Source organism: Gossypium raimondii, chromosome 11, assembly GCF_025698545.1.
Source record: "Gossypium raimondii isolate GPD5lz chromosome 11, ASM2569854v1, whole genome shotgun sequence".
In the NCBI taxonomy this organism is placed as follows: domain Eukaryota; kingdom Viridiplantae; phylum Streptophyta; class Magnoliopsida; order Malvales; family Malvaceae; genus Gossypium; species Gossypium raimondii.
In genome coordinates this window covers 55,563,264-55,578,946 of record NC_068575.1, presented here as the reverse complement: position 1 = coordinate 55,578,946, position 15,683 = coordinate 55,563,264, and the positions used below count along the sequence as shown (strand labels likewise).

At 30.7% G+C, this 15,683-nt stretch overlaps 1 protein-coding gene across 1 annotated transcript; it reads right to left on the bottom strand.

Annotated features, from left to right (window-relative positions):
- LOC105802730 (CAAX prenyl protease 1 homolog) lies at positions 1-5,696 on the bottom strand. The gene is made up of 14 exons (XM_012634548.2): positions 5,582-5,696; positions 4,302-4,449; positions 4,101-4,185; positions 3,923-4,018; positions 3,758-3,823; positions 3,530-3,628; positions 3,252-3,365; positions 3,038-3,148; positions 2,607-2,669; positions 1,828-1,920; positions 1,181-1,294; positions 889-960; positions 575-640; positions 1-353 (listed from the first exon to the last, which is right to left on the bottom strand). The coding sequence occupies exons 1-14, from the start codon at positions 5,610-5,612 to the stop codon at positions 237-239; spliced, it is 1,275 nt and encodes a 424-aa protein (XP_012490002.1). The 5' UTR covers positions 5,613-5,696; the 3' UTR covers positions 1-236.
- Positions 5,697-15,683: the final 9,987 nt, after the last annotated feature.

Genomic DNA, 15,683 nt, shown 5'->3' with positions numbered 1-15,683 from the left:
TTTAATCAAAGTTTCATTGCATTCGATGTTTCTCCGATCATTTGTCTAGTCTATTCTTCCCTCTTTTCTGCTTAGTTCCTTCCATTTTAACTAGCTTTCTGACTAATAAGTGTGCCTGAACTAGTGACATTTGACAACGTGAGGACGCCATGCAACTCAAATGCAGATCATCAAACAAAAATATTACAATGAAATGAAATAATTCAAACCCAGTTCTTAATATTATGACATCCCTATCACTCTTCCTTTTTGTCAGCTGCATCAATTGCCGCCAATCTTTCAACAAGAGGAGGATGAGAATAGTGATAAGCTGAGTACCACGGATCTGTATTCATAGCCGACAGATTTTCTTCCTGAAAAAATTGCACCAACAACTCCTCATTAACATGTAACTAGTATTTTATTTCAACTTCATTAACCTTTCTTTTTTTCACTTAATATAAGCTACATGCAGATATTATCATTGGATGGACTTTGCATGAAGGTAACAACAATGAAGCAGACTTCATATTTGAAACGATATAGTAGATTCCGATTTAAACAACAAAGGAAAGCAAAATGACTAGAAATTCACCTGTAGCTTCACTAGACCGGCACGTAAAGCAGATCCATACCCAAGCTTCTTAGCAAAGGCATCAGCCTACATAAAACAATAAATACCATACATTATTAAATCCAAAGATTGATGAGAAGGAGATGGAAATGAGCAAGGATGTAAATTTTGTTAATTTAATGGTTAAGCTACATAGTAGGAAAGTGGTTATGAATCTAAATTCTTTTAATTAACAAATTTCCCATCCTCACTTATTTCTACCCTTCATGACAGTCAAAGCCTATGAGAAAAGCACCAAAACTCAAAATCAGCATTTGCTGCAAAAAAGAAGTTACCTGAAATTCAAATGATCTGCTTACAAGATTGAGACCAAAGCTTACAAGGTGTTGGAGTGGTATTACAGTATGCTGCATATGATAAGGTCAGAGAATGGTTAGTATGGCAACTGATTCTTTTTCCATTCCATCATAATGAGCAATGATTCATAACCTTCAATCCTATCTATACGCAAACAAATTAAACAATGTCTCTGCTGCCCTGTTAAGAGCTTAGTTATGCTTATAGAGTACATCTCATTATTAGGCTAGGTATCTCAACTATGAGTACATTGTTTAGGTATTTTTGTACCTGAAATATAATAAGACCAATTAGTACCGGCTGTGTGTCAAACCCAAAGCTTCGGAAAAGATCAGTTGAGTTCCTGACCAGTGTATAACCTCCAAATTGCAAAAAAGTAAGAATCTGCATTTGGAAGGAAGGGAAAAACAAACAAACATCAAAACAAAGGAATGGAACTAGTTGCTGGAGCAAGAAATTATAGATATATCCACATACACCTTGACAAATCTAGCAAGCATAGTATAAAGACATAAACAGCTCATGTTCTTAATATTAAGCAGAAAAAATTGCTATTTTTTTACAGCATAGGCACTTGACTTGTGTGGCTCATTAACATGCTTTTGGTTTATCTAACTCATAATATTTTGTAGTGCCAGATCGAGGATATGGGATTATCTTGCTGCATGAACACTATCATGAAGTGTGACTGCCCTAAGAACTATATTGCTAAGCAGGCAAATCACCTCAATGAACAATTATTTTCTGATCATTTTTAACAGCATCACTGCTATTCCACCAAAACATAAATGAAGAGTCATGAACCATAATATAGTCATAACATGGTGCTCATTTATCCAAGGATAAATAAAACGGGAGTGAGTTTTTTTTTTCTTCAGAGAAAAAAAGAAGATTGCAAGAGAACAACCACAGCATACCTGCACAGCAATAAATGAGTACATGGTATGGTTTAGCTTCCAATGCCCCAGTTCATGAGCAATAACAGCAACAATTTCCTCGTCATTTTTGCACTGCAAAACGAATCTAAATAAATAAGATCTTTCCCAACTGTTAAGGCAGCCTTCACTACACAGACAATGACGAGATCATTTAATCATTCTTTCCAACTTCTTCCATAAACTGGAAAAAGAAAAAATCATGTATTCGGCAATTTTCTCTTTAAGTCAAAGTGCATCCTCAGAATCAAGATAAACTGAGTGGACTTACATATAAGTTCCTATATAAGAAATAAGATTGTTTGCTAGGAGAGAAATCTACTGGCATAACATTAGACTATATTTGCCACAAACTCAAGTCTCCTGAGATTGGCAGACAATGTTCCCAGTTTTCAAGTAAATGTACTTAACAGCCAATATGCTCAACAGTAGGAAATAAGGTTGAAGGAAAAAATATATTGAGTCTGAATTAAATATTAGAAGACTGGAATTTCCATTCACTTTATAATTACTCAGAATAGCTTCAACAAAAAATCATCATCACTAGGTTTAAAATGAAGACCTAAGACATTTTACTGGAAGGTCCTGTATGCCTCACAATGAAGGAAGATGATCCTAGCACACAAGCGATAATATTAACCCCTCTACTGAAGAACAACACAGGCATTTTGCACCTATCCTTTGCTCAATACAAAAATCTTAAGATACGAAAGGGCAGACATAAGAGGCAAAGAAACTTTTACTTAGTATTAGATCCATACCTGCTGAATCAATGTGTCATAAAGGACAATACGCTTGTTCTTAAAGAAACCATACATATAGGCCTGCATGACGTTGAAAATATTGAACCATAAGTGGGATGAAAAAGCACTTCTGCAATCAATCTCTTTGTGAATAAGGGACAAATATTTATCAAATTGAAATAGAATTAGTTTTCTGGCCAAAAGAAAAAGAAATAGACTTAGTTTGCTTTTCCTCAATGCCATCCACTGCATCACACAGTTCATGACAATAATGCCCCTAGAGTGTGTAAATAATATATTTAGCAGCCACAAGTCTATAAAGTAAGATGATTGAAGTAATCACTATTAGACTATCAGTTCAAACTTTTACATAAATGGTTTTACAAAAGAAAGACATAGTGTTGTCTTAAATGATAGAATATTAAAAAACTACAAATGATAATACTTACATTGCTATGACTTGATCTTGTGGATCCATCAACAACAAATAGTTTCTTCAAAGGAAATTTGAGGGAGGAAGCAAGTTTCTCAATCTTAAGTCTGAGCTCTCCTTCAGGAAGCTATTTCCCACAGTGCCATCCAAGGCAAAACAAAAGTAATTAGACTTAGGGGAAACGAGGAAGCTTGAATGAAACTATGACACAATGGTTAAGAAATACTCACAGGGGTGAACTTATTAAAAAGTGGAGCTATCAGAACAGGGTAAATTGTCATCATTACAAGAGAAAGGACAAACATAAATGCCCAAAGATAGATAGCCAGATATGGACCTCCATTCTGCAATCACAAAATTAAGATCCACCATAGTCAGAGAAGGATAACAATAATAGCAAAAAGACTACAGGGTAATTAAGACCATAAAATCTTGTTGTTAAGCTAACAACTGCCTGATTATAATAGAAAGGACTGAGACCAAATGCTAGAAATGTACACAATTTTACCTGTACTATGACAATAATAGCAGAAACAATTGGTGGACCAAGTACAATAGCAAGACATATTCCTTTGATAAGGTCCCTAAAGAATAACCATATTGTTTGCTGCCAAACATATGAGAAAATAATTAGGAACAACAAGATAAGTGTGATCTTAAAATTAAAAAAAAAAAGTTCCAAAAATAGCAGTAAACAAAGAAACAAGAAAGAGATTTAGCAATTAAGAATACGAACTTTATTGAAACCATGGCGGGCCTCGATTACAAAAGTTGAATAAAGAGAAAAGGGTAGGTCAGTGATCTGCAATATAAAACCACAAATAAATGGTCTGTGTTACCTTACGCAAAATGATAATTGTATTAAGGGATGCAGAAGACAAAGAAAAGATCATGAACTCACTTGTGACCATATCATAACACCAGCCAAAAATGAAAGGGTGTGCAATATTTCATTCTCTTCATTTAGACCAACTAAAGGCAAGAAAGTTCCTGATTTCTGCAATAAATAACAATTAATTTACAAGATAGTGACAATCAACAAAAGGGAGGATCCATTTATTAAACAGCAATCAACTCACCTTCCAAAACCAAGGCAATATGCCAAAGAACAAAATTGCAGAATCTATCAGGATCGTCACAAACTCATGAACAAAATGGAAGTGGCTGCGAATAAGAGAGATGCATCAAGGACTATGTCAAATCAAGTTAAAAGGAAGCTTGATTATTCCCTAATGTACCAATGTAATCTAGTAAATGATCAATAGAAACAACAAACCAACCTCTTATCGAGACTATAGGCTCGAGACTTTTCAAATTTCTCTTGGCTGATTACTCCTTCCAATGTTTTTGGAAGGGTTGGCAATTTGAGAGCAGCATGTTGCCGTAAGTCCAGATAAGTTTCAAATAAGTACATTAATATCATAAAACCTGTAAATAATAGAGGGTAAGTTGGGAGAGAAAAAGAACAGAGCACTTACAAACTCATAAACAACCATCAAAAACAAACTTCTTTAAGAACATAAGTAACCGAGTGATTAACAAGTCCCACGATCCGTGTCATGTACTTTGCACAACACATTCCTTAATAAACAGAAAAAAGCTAAAAGCCAAAGAGGTTGAAATGCAAAAGATAAAACCTATAAACAGGCTAAAATTATCTTACAAATCATTGGACCCCCAAAACCAATAAGGTATATTCAGTTCAATCAACAGTTTACAGCAACAAGGACTGTCTAAATATTTGGAATTGTCCTTTTACTTCTGTTCCCAGTGTTTTTTTAGCAACCAACAGGAAGATAAACCCCAAAGAACTAGATACAAACCATTTAAGCATGATGAAACATACTTATGCGATCATCTCTGAAAGTATCCACATGGGCAAAAACACAAAACATAAAACACAATTTTATGTAAGTACATGTTTTGGTTCTTTCGAGTGAAAAGTTTCATTATCATGATTGCCCAATTTCCTGCAACTTGTAAGCTACTTAATTAGTAGATCAACCCCCGTCACCTTCCGACAATCACTAAACAGAACACTTGAAGAAACTATTAACATAATTTAGCTCATTTCCGCGTATTTCTTTATATTTCATTGATATAAGAAGGAAAAAAAAGACTCGAAATATGCTTGAAAGCTAACTCCAAAACCTAGAATTTCCAATCACTAGCAATCAAAGAAAACATATTCATATGCATGAATACAAATTGAAACTACGGAAAAAAATATATTCCAACTAATCTATGAAAATTTAAAAAGGAAAGAAAGAGAGAGAGAGAGAGAGAAGCGCTTCGTATTTCATTTCAGGAACCACAGTGGAAACTAATAAATAGGAACGGACAAGAAAATAAAAGGAACAAAAAAAGTCCCGATGAAAACGTAAAAAGATTTTAATAATTTCAATCCGAACCAGATTTAAAAATAAACAAATAAATAAAATCGTGAGAAATAGGGTGGAAAAATCAACATGTGGGAGCAAGGAAAGACAAGAATAAATCTCGAAAGTGAAGAGATTCAAGCTAAAACAATACGAAGAAATGAAAGAAGAGAAGAGCGTACCAACAACAGCTTCCATGTATGGAAACTCCATGTCGTATCGATGAAGGATTCAGAATCCAGACAGCGAAATCGAGAGAGAAAAAGATAGAAGGGGTTTCACTACGGCCCTAGTCTCTTCGATATTTAAATGGTCTTAGACGGGTACGGTTTTTAAAACCCGCGTTCGACCCGACTACGATGCTCCTTCAACTATCAATAAGTTACATTTAAGTCATCTAATTATATAAAATTACAATTTCATCACTCAAACTCTTCAATTTGTTCATTTAAATCATCCCTCTTTTAACTTGATAACTTAATAATACAAAATACATCAAAAGGGAAAAAATGATGTCAATAATTTAGACTGTGAATTGATATTTACAAACAATTCTCAAACATGGGTAAATTGTGGAGTAAATTGTAGCAGTTAATAAAATAATTCAAATTTTTAGACTTTTTAAAATTTAGGCAATTTGGTTTTTTATAATTTTACAAATATTTTGTTTTTAGAAAATTTATATGATTATAATTTTTATAATTCCAGAAAATAAATTATGAATTTTTAGATTTTAAGTTTTTTATTTGTTTTGATTTTAACATTGAAAAGATCTAAAAGCATCAAATTGATGTTTTAATTATAAGTTAAGGACTAAATTAGTTATTACACCTATGAGTTAATGTGCCACATATTGAGTCCATTATTGAAGTAATGGGCGACTAAAACATTATAAATCAATAATATCGGCAATCATTTAATAACTTTTCATAGTTGTGTGGTCAAAACGAAAACTTATTAATATTGGATAACTAATAGTATATTCAAGTCAATAAAACTTAATTATCCACATTGGCATTCATTAGCAAATTAATAAAAGAATGATTTAATTGATAAATATAGAATAATTAAATGATCAAATTATAATTTTTTATAATTGAGGGTGAATTCCAATTATATTTTCCCTCACAGAATTTATATAAAATAAATTATTAATGGATCAACATTTATATAAATCATTTTAAATATAATTGTAACATAAAAGAATGAATCCATTCCTTGTTTACTGGTTATGGGTCATAATCCAGTTTTTCCAATCTTAGATTAAAATGGACCGAATCTACTCCGGCAGACATGCCTTTTAAGCATAACAGCACTAGCTACCACCCAACCTTCTTAATCGTTGCATGTAGAGTAGATTCAAAGCTCGCACAATTATTGCAACAACATAAACCGATCATTAACGAACCCTAATGTTTGGACTTTTACCCCCCCCCCAAAAAAAAACATAACAATCAACAATGTCAATATTGCATAATATGCATGCTCCAACCAGGCTTCTTGTCTTCTTTCCCTTGTCTTATTACACGAATGAAATAAAAGGAAAAGTGCAATAATGGTCGAGTTACTTAGTTTGCCTGTCCAAATACCTTGAATGTTATTACTGTACAATAGCAGATTTTGCATATCAAGTCCAAAATAAGCTTTTTCTAGGGTATTTTACAAAAATAATACAAAATAATATCAAAATAATATACAAAAAAGTTTATTTACCAAAATGGTAAAAAAAAAGTTAAAAAAAACCTGAAAGAAGGGTCTGCCACAGGCGGCACCTTTGGTCGCTGTGGCAGAGGCGGCACCAATTGTTCGTATTTCGGCTCTTTATTCATATTTTTTTCTCGAATTTTATTACTTTTAAAAAATATACTATTTTGTAATTTTATTATTTTACATTATTTTAGTACATTATGTTTGAAATGTATTAATTTAGTGTGTTTTTTAAATAAATTAAAAAAACTCTTATTTCAGCCATTTGTTCGTATTTTTCCTAGGATTTTATTATTTTAAAAATATACTATTTTCTAATTTTATTATTTTACATTATTTTAGTACATTATGTTTGAAATGTATTCATTTAGTGTGTTTTTATTTAAATTTAAAAAATCCTTATTTCGCCCTTTGTTCATATTTTTCCGAATTTTATTACTTTTAATAAAAATATATTATTTTTGTATTTTATTATTTTACATTATTTTAGTACATTATGTTTGAAATGTATTAATTTACTGTGTTTTTAAATAAATTTTAAAAACCATTATTTCGCCCTTTGTTCATTTTTTTTTCTCCGGATTTTATTACTTTAAAAAATATACTATTTTCTAATTTTATTATTTTACATTATTTTAGTACATTATGTTTGAAATGTATTCATTTAGTCTGTTTTTAAATAAATTTAAAAAATCCTTATTTCGCCATTTGTTCGTATTTTTTCCCAAATTTTATTACTTTCAATAAAAATATAATATTTTTAATTTTATTATTTTACATTATTTTAGTACATTATATTTGAAATGTATTAATTTACTGTGTTTTTAAATAAATTTAGTAAAAACCTTTATTTCGCCCTTTATTCATATTTTTTCCAGATTTTATTATTTTTAAAATATAATATTTTCTAAATTTTATTATTTTACATTATTTTAGTACATTATGTGTGAAATGTATTCATTTAGTGTGTTTTTAAATAAATTTAAAAAAACTCTTATTTCGCCCTTTGTTCAGTATTTTTTACGGATTTTATTACTTTCAATAAAAACACACTAAATGAATACATTTCAAACATAATGTACTAAAATGATGTAAAATAATAAATTAGAAAATAGTATATTTTTTAAAGTAGTAAAATCCGGGGAAAAAAATACGAACAAATGGCTGAAATACGAACATGTTGGTGCTGCCTGTGGCAAGCCCTTTATTCAGCTGTTTTTTTTTGTACCATCACTACACCAAAACAAGTTTTTATCGGCGCTTTATTGTGACGTTTAGATAAAAAAACGCCGCTAAAAATTGAGCATTAGCGGCGCTTTACAAAAAACGCTGCAAAAAACCTAAGCCCAACGACATCATTTTTTTTGACCTTTCAGGGCTTTAGCGGCGTTTTTAGAGAAGCGCCGCTAATGCTCCGGTCTTTAGCGGTGTTTTTTGAGAAGCGCCGCTAATGCTCCGAGCTTTAGCGGCGTTTTTGGAGAAGCGCAGCTAATGCTCAGTGCTTTAGCGGAGTTTTTGAAAAAGCGCCGCAAAAACAGTTTATCTGTCTAATTATTATTTAAATTGTTTATTTATATTAATTAAAATTCAATTTATTTTTAATTGAATATTTGTTAAAAACGGATAAATTTGAAATAATGACACGTATATAAATAAATTGAAATAAAAACATAGAAAAATATTTGTTAAAATGGAAAAATTAAAATATTATTATTTAAATAATTTTAAAAATTTTTGGGTACATGACTGATTGATTTTAATTTATATATTAAATAATTTCATATATAATTGTAAATGATACGATAGTATTAATTTTAAAATATTTAATTAATTATCATTATAGTTTAGGGTTTAATATATATGGTTTAGGGTATATGGTTAATTTAGAATTTAAGGCGGTTTAGGAGTTACAATTTTAAGGTTTATATATTATGGATTTGGGTAATTAATTATCATTATAGTTTAGGGTTTAATATATATGGTTTAGGGTATATGATTAATTTAGAATTTAAGGCGGTTTAGGAGTTACAATTTTAAGGTTTATATATTATGGATTTGGGGATTATGAATTAGGGGTTCTTGTTTAAAGGTTGTGGTTTAGGGATTAGGGTTAGAGATTAAGAGTTAGAGATTTAGGGTTTATGAATTCGGTGTCAAGTTAGGATTTAAGGTTTAGATTAATTAGTGTGCTTTAATTTATATTAAATAAGGTTTAGGGTTAGGGGTAGGAATTCGAGTTAGGGTTTATGGTTTAGATTAATTAGTATTTTTTAATTTATATATTAAATAAGGTTTAGGGTTAGTAGTTGTGGTTAGGGGTTTGTGGTTAGGGGTTAGGGCTTAAAGGTTAAGAGTTAGTAATTTAGAGTTTAGGGATTCGGGCTGGGTTAAGGTTTTGTTTAGATTAATTAGTATTTTTTAATTTATATATTAATTAAGTTCTTATATAATTGTAAAATAGGGGTTAGGGGTTTTAGGGTTTATGTTGTATGATTTAGGGTTTAGGAGATAGGGATTAAGGGTTTAGGGTTTAGATGAATCGATATTTTTAATTTATATATTAAATAATTTCTTATATAATTATAAAAGATAATATTAATTTTAATATATTAAAATTATGATTATAGTTTAAGTTATTTAAGATATAATAGATCAATTTTATATATATTAAATGATTTAAGATTTAAGGATTACTTTAGTTTTGTTAAATGATGAAATTTTATACAATTAATTAATGTTTTATATTTAAAAATATTTAATCTAAATTTAGATTAAATGGTTTAAACCATTTGATAATTTAAATATTAGATTTAAAAAATTAATAAAACAGATTGATCATATGGATAGGTCAATATCTATTTTAGATATGACCAATTTATAACAAATAAAAATGAAATACAAAAACTAAAATCATTCCACATTAAACATGTAGCAAAATAGCTATATTTTAGTTAGCAAAATAAAAAATTTTTAGTAGAGCAAAATAATATCGTTTTGTTCAAAATAAAATAATTTTTTGTGACATTTTTATGTTAAACGCCGCAAAAAGTAAAAAACCCCGCGAAAATCATTTTACTTTGAGAAATCGCGCCACTTTACAAAAAATTTCCCCTGTGAAATCCCTAATTTTCCCATGGCCAACAATGTTGTGAACTTCTTTTGATACCCGTTCCCTTTCCATTCACCAAGTTCTTTCTCCTATTACTCTTTCCCCTCTCCCTTTCTCTCTTTCCTCTTCACCTGACCCTATCAAAGGAACCCAGCTTTCCATCTCGCTACCAGACGACGATGTTTTAAACTCCTTCTTCATCGTTTTCTCTACTTCCCTTTCTTCTTCTGCTCTCCAATGGCTAACCGACAAATACGAGTCCCCACCCATTCCACCAAACATGTTTATCTTGTCTTTCAGAACAAAAGAAACAACACCACCAGCCTAAGCCTAAACAGATCCGAGCTTTCTATTTTGGCTAAACCAAAACTATAGCTTGTTCTATACTGTTGGTGGGTCTGTTTGTTTCCAAAGATAACTTCACTGCATTTTCTTTGCTTTTTCCCAATTGATGTTTTCTAGCTTCTTTCTTTTGGAGGTTAGTTAGCTTCTTTTCTAGGTTTTTATTTCTATTTGGGGTTCTTTTCTTTTGGGGTTCTTTTCTGGGTTTAAATTTGAAACTTAGATTGCTTTTCTGGATCTGCTACTTCTTTTATTTCTTATCCCATTCTTCAGGCATATATGTTTGATTATGTGTTAAGGCATGATACATTGAGACCTAATATATGTATATGTATGTATTATTCACCTCATTACCTTTGCAAGGATTAAAGATTGTTGAAATTGATATTGGAAATATAAATTCTCTAAGTGGGAATTTGCAGTCAAATAGGTAGAACGAACACCTGACCAAGGTATTAAAGAATGATTTCTTACAAGTTATTAATAACCTGGAAAGACAGGTGATAAACTGTGTGGTTTAGGACAACTTGCTGTCTGAAACTTGAAAGTTTTCGCCTTTTTTGTTGTTTAAAATATACTTTTGATTTCAATCATTTCATACAGAATTCCACCATAGATGTTCAGTTTTTGATACTATCTTATATCGTTAATTCGTAGTTAACATAATAGTTAATACAGTACGGTGGAAGTGAGTGAGGCCCTTATAATCGATTTACAGAATGGAACTGTGCTTCGGTTGGCTCTTATTTGTGTCTTCGATTCCTGTGATTTTTGCTCAAGATATTAGTCAGGGGTCGATTGTAGTTGATGGAACTATGACTGTTGCTCAAGATGTTAGGCACATAAATAAATTTTCATTCACTATATGTCATATTCATGTTAGGCACATACATACAATCATCATTTTTGATGCAGTCAGTTGGTTCAAGGAAATCAAGGAAGTGTAAGTGCAGCATTGCAACAAATTCAGGCATTGATTCTACTAACTCTTTTTTGCTAGTTGGAAAAAGTTCTTTCTGTATTTGCTGCAACATTTTGCAATCAATCTCTTTCTGTTTCTTGAACTAATATATATATATATATATATATATATATATCCTTGCAAGACATTAAAGGTGACGTGAATTTGTGCAGTCCACAGAGAGCCATGCCCATGGATCCCTCAATTTATGGACAGGGAATCATGCAGTCAAAACCTGGAATAGGAAATACATGTACTCTTTGTAACTACTGGTTTTATATTCACTTTGCACCATTCACCTTGCTACATACTAATGAGTTTCATTTCCATAACCTAACTTCTAATTATCTTGTCATGGATTTATTGATTTACTATAACATTATGTCATTTCCATTCAGCCTCTACAAAAAAAATTATATTTGGTTTCATCACAGTCCGTCTTATCTTTCTTACCTTATTCAACTCACATGCTTCTAAATTTGGCCAATATGATCCCAAATATTTCAAAAGGAAAGCTAGTAGATTAGGTGTTTGCTTGTGGGCTACTGTAAAATATGCTTAGTGCGCTGTAACTTAAGATAATTGGGTGATTCTCTAGTTTGGCACTGTCGTTTGCTAAATCTAGCTACTCTAAAAAAATACTGCATGAAGTTGCTGTTTCTATTTTGTCTGGTTCATTTCTCTTTTAAAATGAAGGCACCATATATAATAACCTTTGCTTCTGTAGTTTATTAAATCGAGGTATTCTTGTATATATTCTTATACTTCCATGCTTACTTTTCTTCTGAACCTTGGAGTTGGTAGCCTTCCGTTGAAGGGTTGGCCATTAACCGTAAGCTTTAAACTAGACTTGTGTCCTTAATTTTTATTTTCCATATCTAGGTTATTGTCCTTAACCGACTCTAGGTGATAAAAAATAAAACAATGGAAGAGGATGAAATGTTTAACGTGTATGCCCATTTATGATTTTCTTAGTTTGGTTTGAAAATAAGGAATTTGGTTGGAAAATCATAAAGTTGATTTATTTCTTTATATGCATTTATATATATTAATAGGAATTCATTATATCCATATAAAATTGTTAGGTTTGTCTACATTATTCATCTTTTAAACTTTTTTTTATTTTATATGTTAATATTTTTTGAGTTTTAATTTGTACTATTTTAACTGAATAAATATAATTTTGAATGTAAAAAACATTAAAGAAAATAAAAATCACCATCGTTATTATGGTAATATTTTTAAAAGAAAATAATGGTACAAAAGAGAAAAGATCAGCTGTTCTCAGGTTAATAATTTATATTATGTCTATTACTTTTGGTTCTTCGATTGTCAGTTCTCTATAGACCGCAGAGGAAATGTAATTTATTTTCTTGGTTACAGGTTGCTTTTTACCCCTGCTATGTCATAATGTTTTATAAATTGGATATAAGTAAGTGACTATTTAATCTTTGCATTTTAAGGAGGAACTTATCTGTTATTTATTTTAGAATTGTTTTTCTTCAGCTGAAATAACCCTTGACAAATGTGACATTGAATTCCTCACTTGTATTAGATTTGATGAACTGGAGACAGCATTGATGGAGATGGTTAAGCAGGACAATCGACGCCAATTATGTGCTAGGGTAAACTGGAATATGTTATTCAATTTGCCAAAATCTAAAGTCAATTTCTGACTTGTTTTTAAAGATAATTATAAAACTATGTAATTCCTGTCATGCAAATCATTTTGCTTGCTTTTACCTGGCACCTTAGGCTTCTTCATGAAATTTAATGTCAATATGCATTACCAGAACTTGCTAAAAAACCCGTGTTTCTGGTTTTCATGAATCATGAATTGGAAGTTGCTAGTTTTCTTAGCAGTTTGAAGATTATTTTCTTCTATCGATATGTATGTCTTTATGATAATGATGTTTGTTAAATATTTCATAGATCTTAATGAGATTTGAGCAAGATCAAAAGGAAACAGAAGATGCTTGTAGATTTGCCGAACAAAATGCAGCTGCACAGAGTTATTTTGTTGAAGTGCTTCAGGTACTCATCGTGTTCAAGTTTCTTGTTTTTTTTGTTTATAAAATTTCCCCTCAAACATACCTTATTGAGGCACTTGAATTCTCGAATCTGTTATTTATGCATACTTTTATGTCTGCAAGTAGAAGTATAGACATTTTGATAATACAGTGGTGTCATATGCCTTTTGTGTTAGAATTTGAATTGTTCCCCCTAAACAATTTTCTGTATGTACAGGTTTGATTGTGGCATGTTTATGTATTCTATATATCAACTTCTATAGCAGAGGCTTAAGTCTTTGTTTTGAGCAGGTAAGTCCATGGAACAATTTTTTTATCCTTGTAGTTCATGTTTTATTTTGATTTTTCTGTGATTAAACTCTAGTACTCAGGGCAGTAGTTGTTGGGATGTAAAATTTATTATCTATCTGCCTAAATATATGACAAAAGGCAGAAGTATATATTGGAGATACTCTCACAAGCACATTCATTCGTTTGAAACACGATATCTAGTTATTTGTCTTTGAACTGAGTTGGATTTTTCCATGCTTATGTAGGAACACATGCCCTATGCCCTATTTTCGTTTAAGGACCGCCAAGGAAATTCTGAAACTGAAAGCTGATTGATCGGATGTGTATGCCGGCTTTCATCAACTACTTTCGAAGGCCTTACTAGGAATTGAAATGGTGTGCAAAGAGATTGCTTCTTCTGATCTGATTTTTCGATATAAATACTGGACAAAGTATGGATATTTTATTGCTGTTAGTAAAATAGGATTCTCTTCTTAGGATCTTAGTTTGTTCACTTGTATTAGACTCAACAATGGCTTGCATTGCATTGGTGTTGATTTTACTTAAATTTCGAGGTTTACAATTTTTAATTTTTATTAATTATTTACGTTTTCTCACTTTTATTAATTTTTATTATTATTTAAGCTTCCTTTATTTGCCTTATTTTATCATTTTCATAGAAAATTTAATTTAAATAATATTTTTTATTTATCCTTAAAAGTATATTTAAAGTTCAAATTTTAAAAATAAAACATAATATAATATTTATCATAAAAATAAATATTATTTGATTAAAATAATTTTTTTGCATGATATGTTTTTAGTGGCGTTTTTACGAGAAGCGTCGCTAAAGGTTTGTTCTATAGCGGCGTTTATGATAAAAAGCGCCGCTAAAGGTCATGGTCTATAGCGGCGTTTGTGGGAAAAGCGCCGCTAAAGATCGTATTCTATAAGGCGTTTGTGTGAAAGCGCTGCTAAAGGTCATGACTTTTAGCGGCGTTTATTTCTAAAAACGCCGCAAAAGTTAACGACACGTTCAATAACAGCGTTTTTTGCGGCGCTTGTCAAAGCTAAATATCCACATCCAACTGGACAAATCTAGCAGCATAGTATGAAGACAAACAGATCATGTTCTAAATATTAAGCATAAGCACTTTGACTTGTGTGGCTCGTTAAAGATGGAGGATATGGATTATCTTGCTGCATGAAAACTATTATAAGGTTTGACTGCTCTAAGAACTATACAGCTAAGCAGGCAAAACACTTCAGTGACTTCTCTTTCAGACTTAAAAAACCATAATTATTGTTTACCAACCATTTTATAATTTTTTATAGTTAGATGACAAAAAAAGAAAAGAAAAGTCAATGTAATTTACCCTTAAAAAATATATAAGCATGTGTAGTTTTTCTCTTCTTCTCCCCATTAAAGTTTTATCAAAACACATTTGAGATGAAAAGATCACAAAACGTAACATAGCAAAACCATAGGTTATTAAAAACATGTGTAATAAGCAATATACTTCTTGAAACTACATTGTATGACCTAGACATGTAAGAAAGTAAGGACAAGGTAAATCTATTTTAAGATTCTTATAACTTTCCTTATTTTAAGATGTATTCATAACCAATCTAAAATCAATCAACCAAATCAAAAATAAATTTGAGATTATCCCATATCATTAATCTTAATTTTCTCACTAATTAACTAAATAGTAAATGCATTAACATATATTCAATTATATGTCTTCCTCATATATCGAGAAAACATTTTAAAACATAAATAAAGACTATTAAAGCTCAAAATAAAACAAAGTACTAATGGACGTCGACAATTTATATTCAATAAGATATATGGTTTAAAAGTT